Source organism: Rhododendron vialii, chromosome 1a (genome assembly GCF_030253575.1).
Source record: "Rhododendron vialii isolate Sample 1 chromosome 1a, ASM3025357v1".
Classification (NCBI taxonomy): domain Eukaryota; kingdom Viridiplantae; phylum Streptophyta; class Magnoliopsida; order Ericales; family Ericaceae; genus Rhododendron; species Rhododendron vialii.
In genome coordinates, this window is record NC_080557.1 from 3,050,437 (window position 1) to 3,065,591 (window position 15,155).

The 15,155-nt window shown below is 37.2% G+C and overlaps 1 protein-coding gene across 2 annotated transcripts; it reads left to right on the plus strand.

Annotated features, from left to right (window-relative positions):
* Positions 1-9,836: 9,836 nt before the first annotated feature.
* On the plus strand, positions 9,837-14,710 carry LOC131303453 (uncharacterized). 2 transcript variants are annotated; one of them, XM_058330329.1, is made up of 5 exons: positions 9,921-11,244; positions 12,572-12,629; positions 12,726-12,809; positions 12,915-13,056; positions 14,117-14,710. In XM_058330329.1, exons 1-5 carry the CDS (start codon positions 10,755-10,757, stop codon positions 14,486-14,488), a joined length of 1,146 nt encoding a protein of 381 aa, XP_058186312.1. In that variant the 5' UTR covers positions 9,921-10,754; the 3' UTR covers positions 14,489-14,710. The 2 variants fall into 2 exon arrangements, with proteins under 2 accessions (XP_058186320.1, XP_058186312.1); XM_058330337.1 differs by lacking the exon at positions 12,572-12,629 and having other exon boundaries at positions 9,837-11,244; positions 12,755-12,809.
* The last annotated feature ends 445 nt before the right edge of the window (positions 14,711-15,155 follow it).

Sequence of the window (15,155 nt, forward strand, 5' to 3'; positions counted from 1 at the left end):
ATTTACTGAGATTTAGCAGGGAAGTTGGAGATGATAATGCTCACATTGGTTTTTAGCAAGAAAAAGAATTGCTTGGACAATTTGTGGAGATTTCCAAGTTGGAGATGTACTGAAGCTTTAGTACATTATATGTTGCTGTATATTCGACAATTCGTGGGATTATATATCTGATAGGTCACTTTGAGGTTCCAAACAAATGATGTATTGTACATTGAATTTAAATTAATTTCTCGAGTGGCCTTTCAAAAAAATCAGCTCAATAGGATGACCGTAAGTTCTTGATTCAATCTTTGAACTTTTCATTTAAAATTTAAAATCCGAATCATTTGTGTGGGATCTCAAAGTAGGCTCCAGAAGTTGTCTGTGCACACTTTGCCTGTCTGCGTAGTCGGACACTCATTTTCTTAAACACCATGCTGTTTCCTACTATTACTAATTGATGTTGACAACTTTGCTGCATCTCTTGATAATCTTAACATATTGAAGTACTTTCAATTTACAGCCCCTGGTTTTTACGGAGGAAAAAGAAAACAGGGTCTGCGCTCTTGCGGAATTACCACGGACGCATTACAACTTGGGGAATTACCACGGACGCATTACAACAGAACAAAGAAGAGAGGGCTGCGCACATAGGGGAGACTTTTCTACAGCCGATCACTTCTTCGACTTTTCTTTTTTCTTTTTCTTTTACGTTTTGATGCTTTGTTCAATTATTCGCACTCCGGTAACTAGTTTTAAATTTCGTTAATTAATAAAGTTGTTCTTTGATACTTGTTTAATTCGTATCTTTTGTTTATTTCGTATTTAGAAGCATGTTTCAAATTAGGATTTCTCGCGTTTCTAGTTTGATAATGAGTGAGTAGTTGTATAGGTAGGGTCACGAGATGATTAGCACTCCGTGGCCAGGTCGGACGTGCACTGCTCTTGTTTTCAAATAACAAAGAAAAAGGCAATTTTAGGTTACTGAAGAACATCCGCTGGACGAACTCGGGCATTGTTGGAGCCATGTGAATGGGGGTCCAAAACTTATTTCTCGCGTCGCATGGGTAAACGGCGACCATAATGGTTCGCATCTTTCGGAGCATCTTCTTCTCTCTAAAGTCGAACGTTTTCCAGAACAACGAATGAAGCTGACAAGTTCGAACTGGTTGCTAGTGATATGAACCATACAACCATACCTTCTTTTTAATTATTTGAAAAACCAAACAATTCTAGTTTTAGTTAATCGCAGCATCAAACTACAATGGATAGCTACCTAAGAGCCCGTTTAAATTTTAACAACCCGAGTATTTAAGTCAGCACACATCACCGTCTTTATAGATTCAACTCCGGTCTTAGCAGATATCGTGCTAAGTTGGTCTCTGCCCTACGCTTGGGGCAACCCATTAATTTAGGACTAGAAAATCGTCAAACATTTTTTGCGCCGTTGCCCGGGATGGTAAAGTGTGTTAAGAATTCGGGTAATTATTTTTTATTTATTTTCCTTTTAGTTCTTTGTTTTGAGTTCATAATAGATAGAGGTAGGTAATCCTCCATCGTAGGAAAGCAATCACCTCTAGCCTATTTTTTTATTGTTGAAAAGAAAAAAAAATGGTCCATTTTGCAAGGTGGTATGGAGATTATGCAAGACAATTTGATTATTCAGTGTCACTTCCTATATTTTATGGTTTGGCCTCAGAAAATCATTTTTCGCATGTTGATAACATTGAGAAAGTTTTGCTAGCGATGAAGTGGGTCTTTTACATGTATTCCCAGCATCTTTGTGTGGTAGTGATCAAGATTGGTTTAATTTTTTGAGTCCAAGATCAACATGGAGTGAGATTGTAATACAATTTTTCAAAACCTTCACTCCCTCATATGAGATTCATATGTTTTTACAAGCACTATCACATTTCTATCAACAAGATGATGAGTCTTTTTCGCAGTGTTGGGAGCGATTTAAATTTTTCGTATTCTCTTAGTCAAGTTTTAATTGTGAGCTTGGCAATCTTCTGGCTATCTTTTGCCATGGTTTAAATTCTAAAACATGACAAGTTGATTTTAGGTCCATTGATGAATTCCTGTATAAAACTGCTGAAGAGGCTTGGGATTACCTAGATGAATTAGCCCAAAAGTTCCAATTTTGTGAGTTGACTGATAGTTTTGAGGATACCAATTCTGATGCGAGGGAAAAAAAGAAAATAGAGCCATTTGTCATTAGTGAAGGCATATGCCTTTTGAAAGTCATTGCCAATAATTGTACTGAATAATCAAATACTCTTGGCTCTAGAGTTTTTAAATGTGAAACTGATTGATTTTTTTGGTATTGATGAATTTAATTTAGTTTATCATCTCTATCTTGTAGATTTTGTCAACAATTTAAAAATTGATCTAGTTTGGGCTGTACACTTGGTGGTACTTAAATGTCTAAAATGAATTCGGCAAATGCGCTACTCGAAATATCTTATCTTGTAGCATGACCGAGTTCAATTCTTGATAAAAGGTATAGAATGGAGTACTATGTTCATTGTCTTAGCTCTCGTTGGCATAATAAATATTCGGTACTCGTGTTTGGTTGCTCGTACATTTTTTTTTTTTTGGGTCTGTTATAGCCACCCATTTCTTGTTTGAGAAATGGGGAGAAAAGTAGTACCCGTATCTTTCGCGTGAAGAAAGTGGATGGTTTTTTGTCTTTCAGTTTATTTCTTACCTTGTTTATTTTTTTAGTTACTATTTTTTTTGCTGTCTTGAAGGTTTACATTTTGCAGGTTGTTCAATCCAAGTTAGGGGGTCTCCCTCTTTCTATAGTTTACTCTGCTTAGCCCCTCATTTTCGAGGTGATATCTCCCATCCCTTTTACGTTTCTGTCTTATCTTTATTTTTCATACTTTCAATGCGGACATTAAATAGTTCAAGTTAGGGGGAAGGATCACTTTGTTCTTTATTTTTTTAGATAAAAAAAATAAAAATAAAAGAATTTTTTTTTGAAAATAAAGAATGGTGGAATACTTTTTGCATGAGACTTGAAGGCTGTTAAGATTGACTCTTGATTGATTAAGTTCGAGATGTGATAGTCATTATTTTAATATTGTGGTGGCATTGTAGTTTTTTTTGCTAACTTGTCGAGAAGAATTTGCCATGACATTTATTTTTACCACATTGGCACTTCAAGTCTATTTGGGTTTTGGTTGCTTGTGAGTTGTGACTTAATTATTCTCGATGGCTAGTTTAGTGGAGACTTATGCCTATATGAGTTTAGAGCCTTACTTTTTCTTGGAGTGGTGTCACATAAACTCTTATTTGTCACAAAAGAGCAAATTCATTGTGAGTCTTATTACTTTTGTTGTCAAGTGTTGGGAATGTTTCAAATTTCCTACTTATCTCTTGGGTTTGGAAAGTTGCATGGTTGTGTTGCCCATTGGAGATGATTATTGGCTATCTTTGCTATTTTGAGTCGGTTTGCTTCTTTCTTTCTTATATTTATCTCTTGTGAGCCCATTTGAGCTTCTCGCATAATACTCTTTTCTTGTTAAGCTCATCCATCTATATTATGTCTTGAGAATGCTTAAATAATTGTGTGAAGGTAAATTATTCAGAAGAGAGAGTAAATGTGGTGAGAATTGAGTTTTATTGGTTGGTGATATTCCCCATAAAAAAATGAAAAAAAAAGAAGAGAAGAGAAAAAAATGTAAAAAGGAAGACACCAAATTATTGTGAAAAGGAGAAATACTATTCTAAATGTGGAAAAGAATGGTAGGAAAGAGAGATGTGGCGAAGTTGAAAAAAGAAAAAGAAATAAAGAGGACATACATTATTATATTTGCCCTATGTGAATTGTTGTAAGCCATTCTCGGACACTTGAATTTTTACCTAGCCTTGAAATATTTTCCTTTTCCTGACGTTATAACTGGAATTATCCTATTTGATCCTAGGAGCAATGGACTGTGAATTGGTGGATAGAGAGAGTTTTCAATACTTGGCATTCTGTTCATAAGATCATGTGTTCACGATATAAAACTTTCTTTTCGTGTCAACTTGGGCAGGATACTTTGCTTTTATTTACATAATTTTTGCTCACACATATTGAGAGTAATATGCACATTGTTTGGGGTGATTTCATTTGTTGAGTGCATGACACGGTGAGATTTGAAGTCGAGACTCGGTCCGGAGAGAACCTTTAGTTATTTTTCACTTGTGACCGAAGCCCTTATTCACATACGCTAAATTTAGATGCCATGACTCATTTTTCTGACTCGATAATATCTAGAACCGCTTATACCCGTTATCTCTTTACGATAGCTTCATATTCTTTGTTTGAGATATCATTGAGCTGTCTTACGATTTTTCAGATTTTATGTAAAAGGATTCTTGGTGTTTAAGTGATCACTGCTGAAAACCTTCACGAGACTACACTCGTCCTCTGGTGATCGCCTAGGGGTTTAAAAGGCTTGTTGCACGGGCTAGGTGCAATCGTGAGTCCTACGAAAATGGAGTGGTTAGAATTTAATTAATTATTTTTTTCTTTGCTCGAGAACTAGCAAAGTATAAATTGGGGGGTGTGATAAGTGAAAAGCTATACATATTTTTGGCCATCCAATCTATATTTACTAGTCTTTTATATTTGTTAATTGGTATTCATTATGTGTTTTTACATTTACAGGTTACTCAAGCTCGGTTTTCAAGATTTTCGGTAAAGACAGAAGTTAGCAAAAGTTTTGGGTCGAAGTGCAGAATGCTTTGAAATTTTGGATGGTTAATTCAATATTAGACAAAGCCTAAAAGCCCGTTCCAGAAACGAAATAAGAACTTATTTTTTCTGTAATAAGAAGGCTTGTTCTTGAAAATAAGAAGGCTGCTACTTATTTTGGAAGAATTTATATAGGTACCGACCAGCCGGGGAGGGAAATCGTACCGGCAGCCGCGTCAGGCCGTCTCCGGCCACCGGATGGCCGATCCGAGCCGTCCAAAAATTCTATAAAAAAAAAAATAAGGGGGGCTTGCGCGGGAATCAACGGTATCCGAGATGTGTAGAGTGCTTGATCCGAGCACCCCTTTTCCGTGTAGGGTGCTTGATCATATATACAAGGAAAAGGGGTGCTCGGATCAAGCACCTTACACACCTCGGATGCCGTTGATTCCCACAATGGCCCCCTCGTTATTTTTTTTAGAATTTTTGGACGGCTCGAATCGGCCGTCCGATGGCTGGATACGGCCCGGCCTGGCCGCCGGTATGATTTCCCTCCACCGGCACCCATTATCATAGCAACAGTCTTATTTTTTGTATAAGGCAATTTCAAACTCAAAAATTATGTGTTTATGCAAATAATTTTCCTACCACTGTGGATCTTATTTGATAGATCTCATTGAGATCTTTAATACGGTGCAAAAAAAATTGAACTTTTTTTTTTCATTTGCATTATTTTTGAGTTTGAAAATGTGAAATGAACTTTTTATTTGAATTTTTTGTAATGACCCTTCTTATTTTTAAATAAGAAGTGGCAAAATAAGTACTTATTTTTTAAGAAAATTTTCGGAACGAAGCCTAAAGAACCACCATGTGATTAATACCTTCGATCCCTGCAAAACCAACCTTATACCCTATTGACTGCGGCAGCTTTTGAAAAGGAGGGTTTTTACAAAGGAAAAATAAAACATAGGGCACTCTTGGGGAATTACCACAGACACATTACAACAGAACAAAGAAGAGAGGGCTGCGCACGAAGGGGAGACTTTTCAACAGCCGATCACTTCTTAGACTTTTCTTTTCTCTTTTTCCTTCACGTTTTGATACTTTGTTCAATTACTCGCACTCCGATAACTAGTTTTAAATTTCATTCCTTAATAAAGTTGTTCTTTGGTACTTGTTTAATTCGTATATTTTGTTTATTTCGTATTTAGAAGTATGTTTCAAATTAGGGTTTCTCGCGTTTCTAGTTTGATGATGAATGAGTAGTCGTATAGGTAGGGTCGTGGGGTGATTAGCACTCTGTGGCCAGATCGAACGTGTACTGCTCTTGTTTTCAAACAATAAAGAAAAAGGCAATTTTAAGTTACTGAAGAACATCTGTTGGACGAACTTGGGCATCGTTGGAGCCCATGTGAACGGGGGAATGGGGGTCCAAAACTTATTCCCTACTGTGCATGGGTAAACGGCGACCACAACGGTTCGCATCTTTCGGGGCATCTTCTTCTCTCTAAAGTCGAAGGTTTTCAAGAACAACGAATGAAGCTGACAAGTCCGGACTGGTTGCGAGTGCTATGAAACCTACGACCATACCTCATTTTAATTATTTGAAAAACCAAACAATTTCTAGTTTTAGTTAATCGTAGTATCAAACTACAAGGGGTGGCTACCTAAGAGTCCATTTAAATTTTAACAACTCGAGTATTTAAGTCAGCACACATCACCATTTTTGTGGATTCGACTCCGGTCTTACCGCATATTGTGCTATGTCGGTCTCTGCCCCTATGCTTGGGGCAACCCATTAATTTAGGACCATGAAATTGTCAAGCAGACATTTCTTCAACTATCACGTTTTGTCAACATGACCCTCTCATGTTTAAAACTCATCAACATCACCCCCTCATCTATCAAAACTCATCAACTACACCCCTTCGGTTCAATTTTGTTACGAAATGTTAACTTTTTAGCCTAAGTTGGATGGAAAAACAAATTTTGAACCTAAAGTGCCCTTGCCTTGGGCGGGAAATATATCCTTGGGCTATTTATACTCACTCAAACGTATATTGCTCTTTTTCTCTCATCCATCTCTACTGCCCTCTCCTTCTCTCTACTGCATCTCCCAAATCCATCCATCTCCCCATTTTCCCTCCTAGAAAAATGAAAACCCACCAAATCCATCCAAACCAACTACCCTTAGTTCTCTCTTTCAACCCCATCTTATTCTTCTTTCCAACCCTACCCAAACCTGAATTTGAATTTCAAAAACCCAGATTGTGAAAAAAAAATCTAAAATTGAAAAAATCTGTACTGCTCTCTCATCTCTACTGCCATCTTCTCTGTCGCTAGAGGTAATTAGGGTTTCAAACGTGATGGAATGAAGAGATTTAGGGTTTCAAACGAGTTCAAGTTATATGGTTTGGAGCGATTCATTTAGGGTTTTGAATGTGATGAGTTTGACGTCCTCAGTTGGGTTCTAGGGTTTCATCCATGTCGGGTGAAGAGACAAACAGAGGAGAGAGGGGGGAAGAGGAGAGGAGAGGGAGGCGTGTGTTTTTTTTGAAGTCCCAAACCCTAATTTTTTCACAGACCAAAGAAAATGGTAACTTAGTCTTTTCGTGTGTTTCCGTCCAAATTTTTAACGGAAATAAGGGGAGGGGGTGTAGTTAATGAGTTTTGATAGATGAGGGGATAAGATTGATGAGTTTTAAACATGAGGAGATCATGTTGACAAAACGTGATAGTTAAAGGAGTGTCCTTGGAAATAACCTAGGGTTGTGCTCATCGATCGCATTCATGAACAAGAACCAAGTGGGAATGGTTAGGTAGGAGTATTTTCAATATTGATATGCTACCCCTAGCTAGAAGAAACATAGGCTTTTAAAAACACACTGCTATGCTTTCTTTAGATGTTCTTTCTAAGTTCTTTTAGAGAGGAGTCATAACCTGGGATTTTTGGAATTTTTCGAAAGAACCCGTACCCTTCAAAATCGAACCTAAACACTTGGTAACAAGTGCCTCAGACCGATCTCTTAGTCTTTCGTTTCTTTTTTGAGCGATGTAAAGTGTTAACTCACATGGTTCGATCGATGGCGTGCGGTACTAAAGCAGAAGAAAATTTGTTCTCACAACTTATCCATGATCTGTTTGAAAAAAATAGCCTTATGCAATCAATACGTTTTATTACGCGGTGTTATAAATAAATAAATAAAGAGGGAAGAACCTATATAGTACTACTTGAAAGTCTACAAACCCAAAGTGGGGCAAATCTATGAAGTTTGTAAACTATGTAGTATGTAGGTTAGAGGCATAGAGTGGTTGAAAATGCAATGTTAATTAAGGTATTCAAATTCAACAAGGAACCTTAATGAAGAAAGTAATGTTAATCATGCATTTTCAAAGTTGAGTTAGTAGTGACATTGATGGAAAAACCTAAATGATTAGTTAAAAGTCATTTTCTGATTTAAAAAATAGTTAAGTCATTTTTCATTGAAAAGAGACGTGAAAAAAAGAAGAAGTTCTAAATTGATTTTCAAATATACACATGATTTTCACTGCAACTCTTGAACATTGCACAAGTAATATGCATGCATGGCTACAAATTACTAAATTCTTAATAGTATTAATTGGCATTTGATTAAAATAGATTTATCACAATTCAAAAAGATCCTTATTATTAGCAACATGATACATACAATAAGAAAACAAATATTGAAATAGTTTCTTTAAAGGGAAACAACGGAGTTGTTGATATTGTGTAAAAAAATTCTACTAAAAATATGTTTCTAAAAGAGAGCAAAAAGAATAGCTTTCCTACTCCTTGAAAAAAAATAAAAGGAAAATGCTAGGGACAAAGAAAACTTACTCCGAAAGAACCCCTAAAAGAGCAATTAGTGGTTGAGATTCATTTTGACGTGTGTGACCCAATCATCAAAGTGATTCTCAACCACTAATTGCTTATTCCGAAGTACGTTCGGGGTAAGTTTTTTTTGTACCTCGCATTCCTCAAAAAAAGAAAAAGAAAAAGAAAAAAGGAGAGAATATATAGCAATTCAAACCATAACGACAAAACCCATAAAAACATTCAACGAGAATGTATCCTCTCCAGCCAAAAATGAGATCGGTTACGGTTGTATTTTGCTAGTCCGATTTGTTTAGTTTTAGTTTTTGATATATAAATTGTTATTGCAGAGATTACGTCAATCGCGTAGTAGTAGTCACCTCAACCCATATTTATTACTTATCCTGAAAAAAAATTAACAGTTACTAGTAAGATTTTACAGATTCATTTTGCTTTTAATCCTCTATTTTCTTGAGAAAAATATGATTTGACCAAGCGCCTATCAAGCTTCAATTTGTCTCTGATTTTTTACATAAATAATTTACACCATTGATACATGATAAATCAACGACTCAAATCACCAAAATTAATGTAAGACAGATAATTATCCAATATTCTTGGAATAAGTGGCGTTTTAGTCATATGATTCTCTCACTAAATCACGTTGCGACAAATTTAATAGATCGAAACATGACGACACGCTTTTGTTAGACGAGCGATAGCGAAAAACCTGCAATATATTTATCACAATAATTTGTTTACCAAATACACTCGTTGCAAGTTCATATGATACTCCGGGTCACTAACATCACTATTATGGTTTTTTTTGGTCATTTTGAGTTTTGTCTGTATTTTTTTTTTCTTTTATTAGTTTTGCGTCACATTTTTTGTGAATTATTGTTTCGTCTTGTCGAGACAAATCAGAAAGGTAAAAAAATTGTGACCTTTTAACCGAATATTTTTTGAAATATCAAAGATAAAGCCCAAAGAAATAATCTTGGATATTAAAAATATGAAAAATAATTTTGGCACTCCATTTGTTTATGATAACATTCCAAAATTTGTCTGTTAATGTAAAAATTATACAGAGTAAGACGCACAAAAAACAAACTTTGGAGTGCCATAATAAAAAAGTGGAGTTCCAAAATCATTTTCCTAAAATATTTGGGCCAAAGTAATTTTTTTCACTTTTTTCGATTCTGTCGAAACGAATCAATAATTCACAAAATTTTGGCACAAAACTAAAAATATATATACTTTTGTAAATAAGGACCAAACATAGAAAGCCAAAAAAGCCCCTTCTACAACTTCTTTGAAACCTCCCTCGCTCTCTGCCTCTTCCATGAACGATCAATTCTCTCTCCTCTTTCGGGTACGTGCCCTGTAAACCTGACCCACTCTCTCTCTCTCTCTCTCTCTCTCTCTCTCTCCACTTCCTCGGAAAATACTACTGTATCTCTCTCTCTCTCTCTCTCTCCACTTCCTCGGAAAATACTGTATCAAACAGAATTCCATTATAGGAGTAGTCACTAGTCTCGGCTTTTTTTTCCCATTGTAAAGCAAACAAAGCACTGAAAAGGCATAAGTCAAAAGTCCCCTGTTCGAATTACACTCACTCACATGTATACAATTCCTTCATACATTGCACGGCCGAATCTCTACCTCTCGAGGCTCTCACCCACCCCATTATTATTCAAATGAATTTGCTCTAAATTCCCTTGAAAAAAATCCCCATTACAATCGTCCTCCACATATAAAGTGTGTACGTATGTGTTATAAGCCCTAGCTTTGGTAAAAAAAGAAGAAGGTGGGTTTACATTTGGATGATTCAAGCATTTGCAAGAAAGACTGGGGTTCTGAGAGGTTTAAGAAGTAGAAATTATCTGGAAATGGAAGTCATTTTGAGGGTCTCATTGAGTCCCTGAGGAATGCGGAAGGTGTAATTTTTTGGGAATTTTTTGATGGGAAAAAGCTGAATTCTTTTTTGGAGATCTCTGAGGTTGAGGAATAGTGGTGAGTTTGGGTGGTTTTTAGGGCTTACCTTAGGATTTGTGTGGGGCTCTGGGGAGGTAGTAGTTAATTCTGGTAATTTAGGGGTCAACAAGTTCAAACATGTCTACATTGAAAAGCTCTAGGAGGGTTTTTTTTTGAATGATATTAGGGTATAAAGGGTTTAGTTAGGAAAGTTGAGCATCTGAATGGAATAACCCTGAAGTCTGGTGGAAGAAGGGAAAGATTTTGGGTGTTTCTTAGATGTCAGGAACTCCGAGAGTTAGGTCGACGAATGGGGTTGATTCGGAGTTCAGGCCTGTTCTTGGACCCAAAGGAAACAAGGCACAGAGGTCAGTGAGTTCGCGGAAACCCTTAACCAAGCCTCTGAGAAAGATGGAGAAATCGATGGAGCAGGAGGAGGGGGTTATGGTATTTGCTGAAGAGAAGAATGGCTTAACATCATCAGCTACTGTTGTTGCGCCGTTAACGCCTCCTTTGCGTTCAGTTAGTAGGCAAGAGCAGTTACTTCATGCTAGTTTATCACGCAGTGCTTCATGTTCGTCTGATGCGTCTTCGGATTCGGTTCATAGCCGTGCATCAACTGGTCGTATGTATAGGTCGAACGGTATAGCAGTCCAGAGGAGGCAATTGGCTTTGAAGTCGAAAACTAGTGTTCTTGATGGTATTTCAGAGCCTCTAGCAGATAGCTTACAACTAAAGAAAAGGTGTGCCTGGGTGACACCCCATACTGGTAAGTTGTTTTTGGTTTGATTCCCTTTAGTTATGCATACTGAATATGATTGTTGTGCTTGTTTTCTCTTAATTCTACTAGCAATAGTCAATAGTTATTATCTTGATGGATACTTTGTGTCAATGTGCGCTCAGAATCTTTGTTGTTTATGGAAAGTAGACTTCAAAATTTGTGCCTTGGTTGATTAACTTGATTTCATAGTTTCCTTTTCTACACTCCTGGAAAAAAGCAGCTTTTGCCCTTTAATGGTAGAGAAATCTCCTTGGGGAAAGTGTAGTAGCTAGTATATCCTTTTTCTAGTATCCTCTGGTCAATGCATGTGCTCTGTTAGGGGGATATGTGGGATAGTTGCAAACGAATTCATGGTAACTTCTTATTTGTCTATCGCATATTGGAAGCGATAATTTTGGACGTCTTGATTAAGAAATTTGGAAAAAAAAAAATCCAATTTTTTTGTTTTCCCTAGCCATGTTCTGAAGGTAAGTTATGGTATTCCAGCCTTTAACTTGTGGGTCGGTTATGAACTTGTAATGGACGGTGGTTGTCCAATATCCCTTGGAACTTTCTGTTTTATAGAAATTGAGGAAACCAGCTTGTTTCTGTTGGTATTGATTATATTTTATTAGTTCTTAAAAATTTATCTCGCTTGTGTTGTTTACCCTTTGCAGACAACCACCATCGACATCTTTTTAATGTATTCCACCTCGAGGCTTTAAATGCATTTGGTTCTTAAACCTGTGTTTTTTCCTGTATCCGTCTTCAAAGTTTATTCAATGTTTCGAATTATTTGATCGTCTTCATAGTATTAGTAGCATAAGATTAACGATACCTTCCTAATACGTAGTATAACATACACAACCGAATTAAAGTGCCCTTCTTGGTTGTCAATTTGATCGACAGCGGTTTCTTTATTTATTGCAGTAGTTGCACATAAGTTTTTCTTTATCTTTATGCCACTCATTAAAGTGCACCTATAAGCTTTAATGAGGTTCATCATTGGCCGGAAGACATGGTTGCCCTTGCAGTGATGAAGGTTGACTCTCTTTTTTTTACCTACTCTCTTTTTTTTACCTACAAGCAAATTTTCTTCTATCTTTTACTTATAATACGTGTTTTTGAAACATGACCAATTGAGTGAACCAAGTTTTGATTTATTATTACTGGAACTAAAGGTAATGTTGCTAGTGGTGCGTATGATGCAGGGTCTCTAGTTTCATTCACATTCATCCGGGGTGTGGAACAATATGATGTTAACCAGTTTTTTAATCCAATGCTACATCCTAATCACATTGTATTAGTACATCCTAATTTCCATATTTTCAACCAGACCCTCATTATGCCACTTTCCACGACGAGGAATGGGGACTCCCTGTGCATGACGACAAGTACGTGAACTAAACATTGTTTACGTTTACCTCATCCACTACGAATGTCTAACTCCCTAAAATAAATCTATAATTTATGCTCTTGAATACCTGCAGGAAATTGTTTGAGCTTCTTGTCTTTTCAGGGGCTTTGGCTGAACTTACATGGCCTGCCATTCTTAGCAAAAGGCACGTATTCAGGTATTCCAGTGAAAAGCTTAATCTTGCCTTTATGTACTCGATGGATTATTTCTTCAGTGTGGTGTCTCTGCTTCATCTCCTCATATGAGAAGTTCCTTTATGCAGAGAAGTCTTTGCAGATTTTGATCCTATTATGGTGGCAAAATTCGATGAGAAGAAGATAACAGCACCTGGAAGCACTGCAAGCTCATTAGTTTCAGAGCTCAAATTGCGTGCCATTATTGAGAATGCACGCCAAATGTCGAAGGTAGATCCCCAGTTCTCCCTCCCCCTAAACCGTTTAACGGCAAGATACATATCTTGGCCTTGATTGTTTCTGTATGCAATAGATTTGACATTACGAAGGGTCAACTGTCCTTTATTTACTCTCTAATAAGCAGTCTTCTATTAATGTCTACGTCAATTTTTGTCGGAAAAATAAAGAATCGACTTAGACCTTTGGGCTCTGGTTCTTTCTATGACCTAGGGTACAGTTCTTTCATTCTCCCTAGATTTCTAAGTTCTATTTGCAATTGGATTGCATCTGTTTTCTTATACTTATTTTGTAGTAGTTCACAATGGAACGTTTCCCGTTGGCGTTGGCTGATCCAAAGTATTGGATTATGGCTTTATGAAATTTGATTTATTTGTTTCAGAATCATTGCAACAGACTATAATCCATGTCTACACCCCATATTCCAACTCAGTTGCGCAGCTTCATCCGCAATTGGAGTGTAAAATTGAATTTCCCTTGAGTATCATAGTTGGCCAAGATGTCCTTTTCAGTATCTTCTGGTTACTTCATTTGAATGTTGAATGGGAGTTGAGTTCTACTTAAGAGGGTGAACATTACCCTCCTTCTTATTGGTTGAAATGGCGTGGATCCCACCACAAAGTGATGTCATGCTTACCAAAAAATGTATTGCAGGGGTGGGACCTACACCATTTCAACCAATAAGAGGGAGGATAATGTTTATCCTCTTTTTAAGGAGGGTGAACAAAATTGCATTCAATGATCATCTCATCAGGTAAAATTAGGTTGGAGGTTGTGGAATTGTGGTCCTCAATGATTGTGGTCCTGACCATTATTCAAGTGGTATGATTACATAATAATAATGGGTTAGTGAAGCTCTATGTCACCTATTATTCCATAAATAGTTTCTCCAACCTAATTATTGCTCTTATTGAAAATGCCAGCTTGCATTTATTTTTTTCCCACTTATCACTAAACATTGTTGCTAATGTTAAACAAATACCGTAAGGTAACGCTTGATATTCTTACTATGATTATGCTGGAACTAACTTTTTGCAGGTTTTACTGATTCCAGGTCATAGACGAATTTGGGTCATTCGACAAATACATCTGGAGCTTTGTGAATTACAAGCCTATAATTAGCAGATTCCGTTACCCTCGCCAAGTCCCTGTAAAGACCCCAAAAGCAGACGCAATTAGCAAAGACTTAGTGAGGAGGGGTTTCCGGAGCGTGGGACCCACCGTAGTGTACTCATTCATGCAAGTAGCAGGTATAACAAACGATCACCTAATTAGCTGCTTCAGATTCCACGAATGCGTAATGGCAGCAGAGGGAAAGGAAGTGAATGAGGTCATTTTGGATGGTGTTGATGAAAAGAAAACAGGTGAAGCGATGGAACCGGAAATACGCAGGGCTATAGATGAACTGAGTCTCGCTTTGGAATGACCAAGTTTACCCATACTGACTGTTATTTGATTCCACTTGACGCTGGCAGGAATGACGGTAACTGTGTGTATATTCTTCATGAATTTCTATCCAATCCTAGGTTGTAGATTAGCAAGAATGAACTTAAATCTACCGGCGGTGGTGACCGTTGCCAGGAAATGTACAACTGTTTATACAGTGGAAAAGGGTTAGTTAATACTAGTGTTTAGCAATTGTCTGAAACGAGGGAACATCCGTATAACTGCTGTATCTGTGCTAGGGTTTGTGCCCTAACAGTTTATGAGTGGGGACCGGCCATCTTCCCTCAGCAACAGGGTGGCTTTCTGTGCCCCTGTGGGCGTGCCCTCCTTGTGGGGCTACTTCATGAGCAGGGAGTCATATAATTTGAGCGAGTTTGTTTTGGTATTTATTTTCAGAATTTTATTAGTCGTTCAAACTTTCGAGACATGATTCGTCTACGTTAATGCAATGATTGGTGTTCGATTGATTTGATCTTTGTCAAGGACGATCAACTTGCGGAATCCAACAGAATAATGAACGACTTCGATAAAATCAGACGTACGGGATGGGACCCTCCTCCCCCTAGAGTTTGTTCTGCCTCCCGGACAACATGTCTCCTGGGTTTGTCTCTCAGTACCTCTTAACGTTGGGTAGATCATTCAGTGTT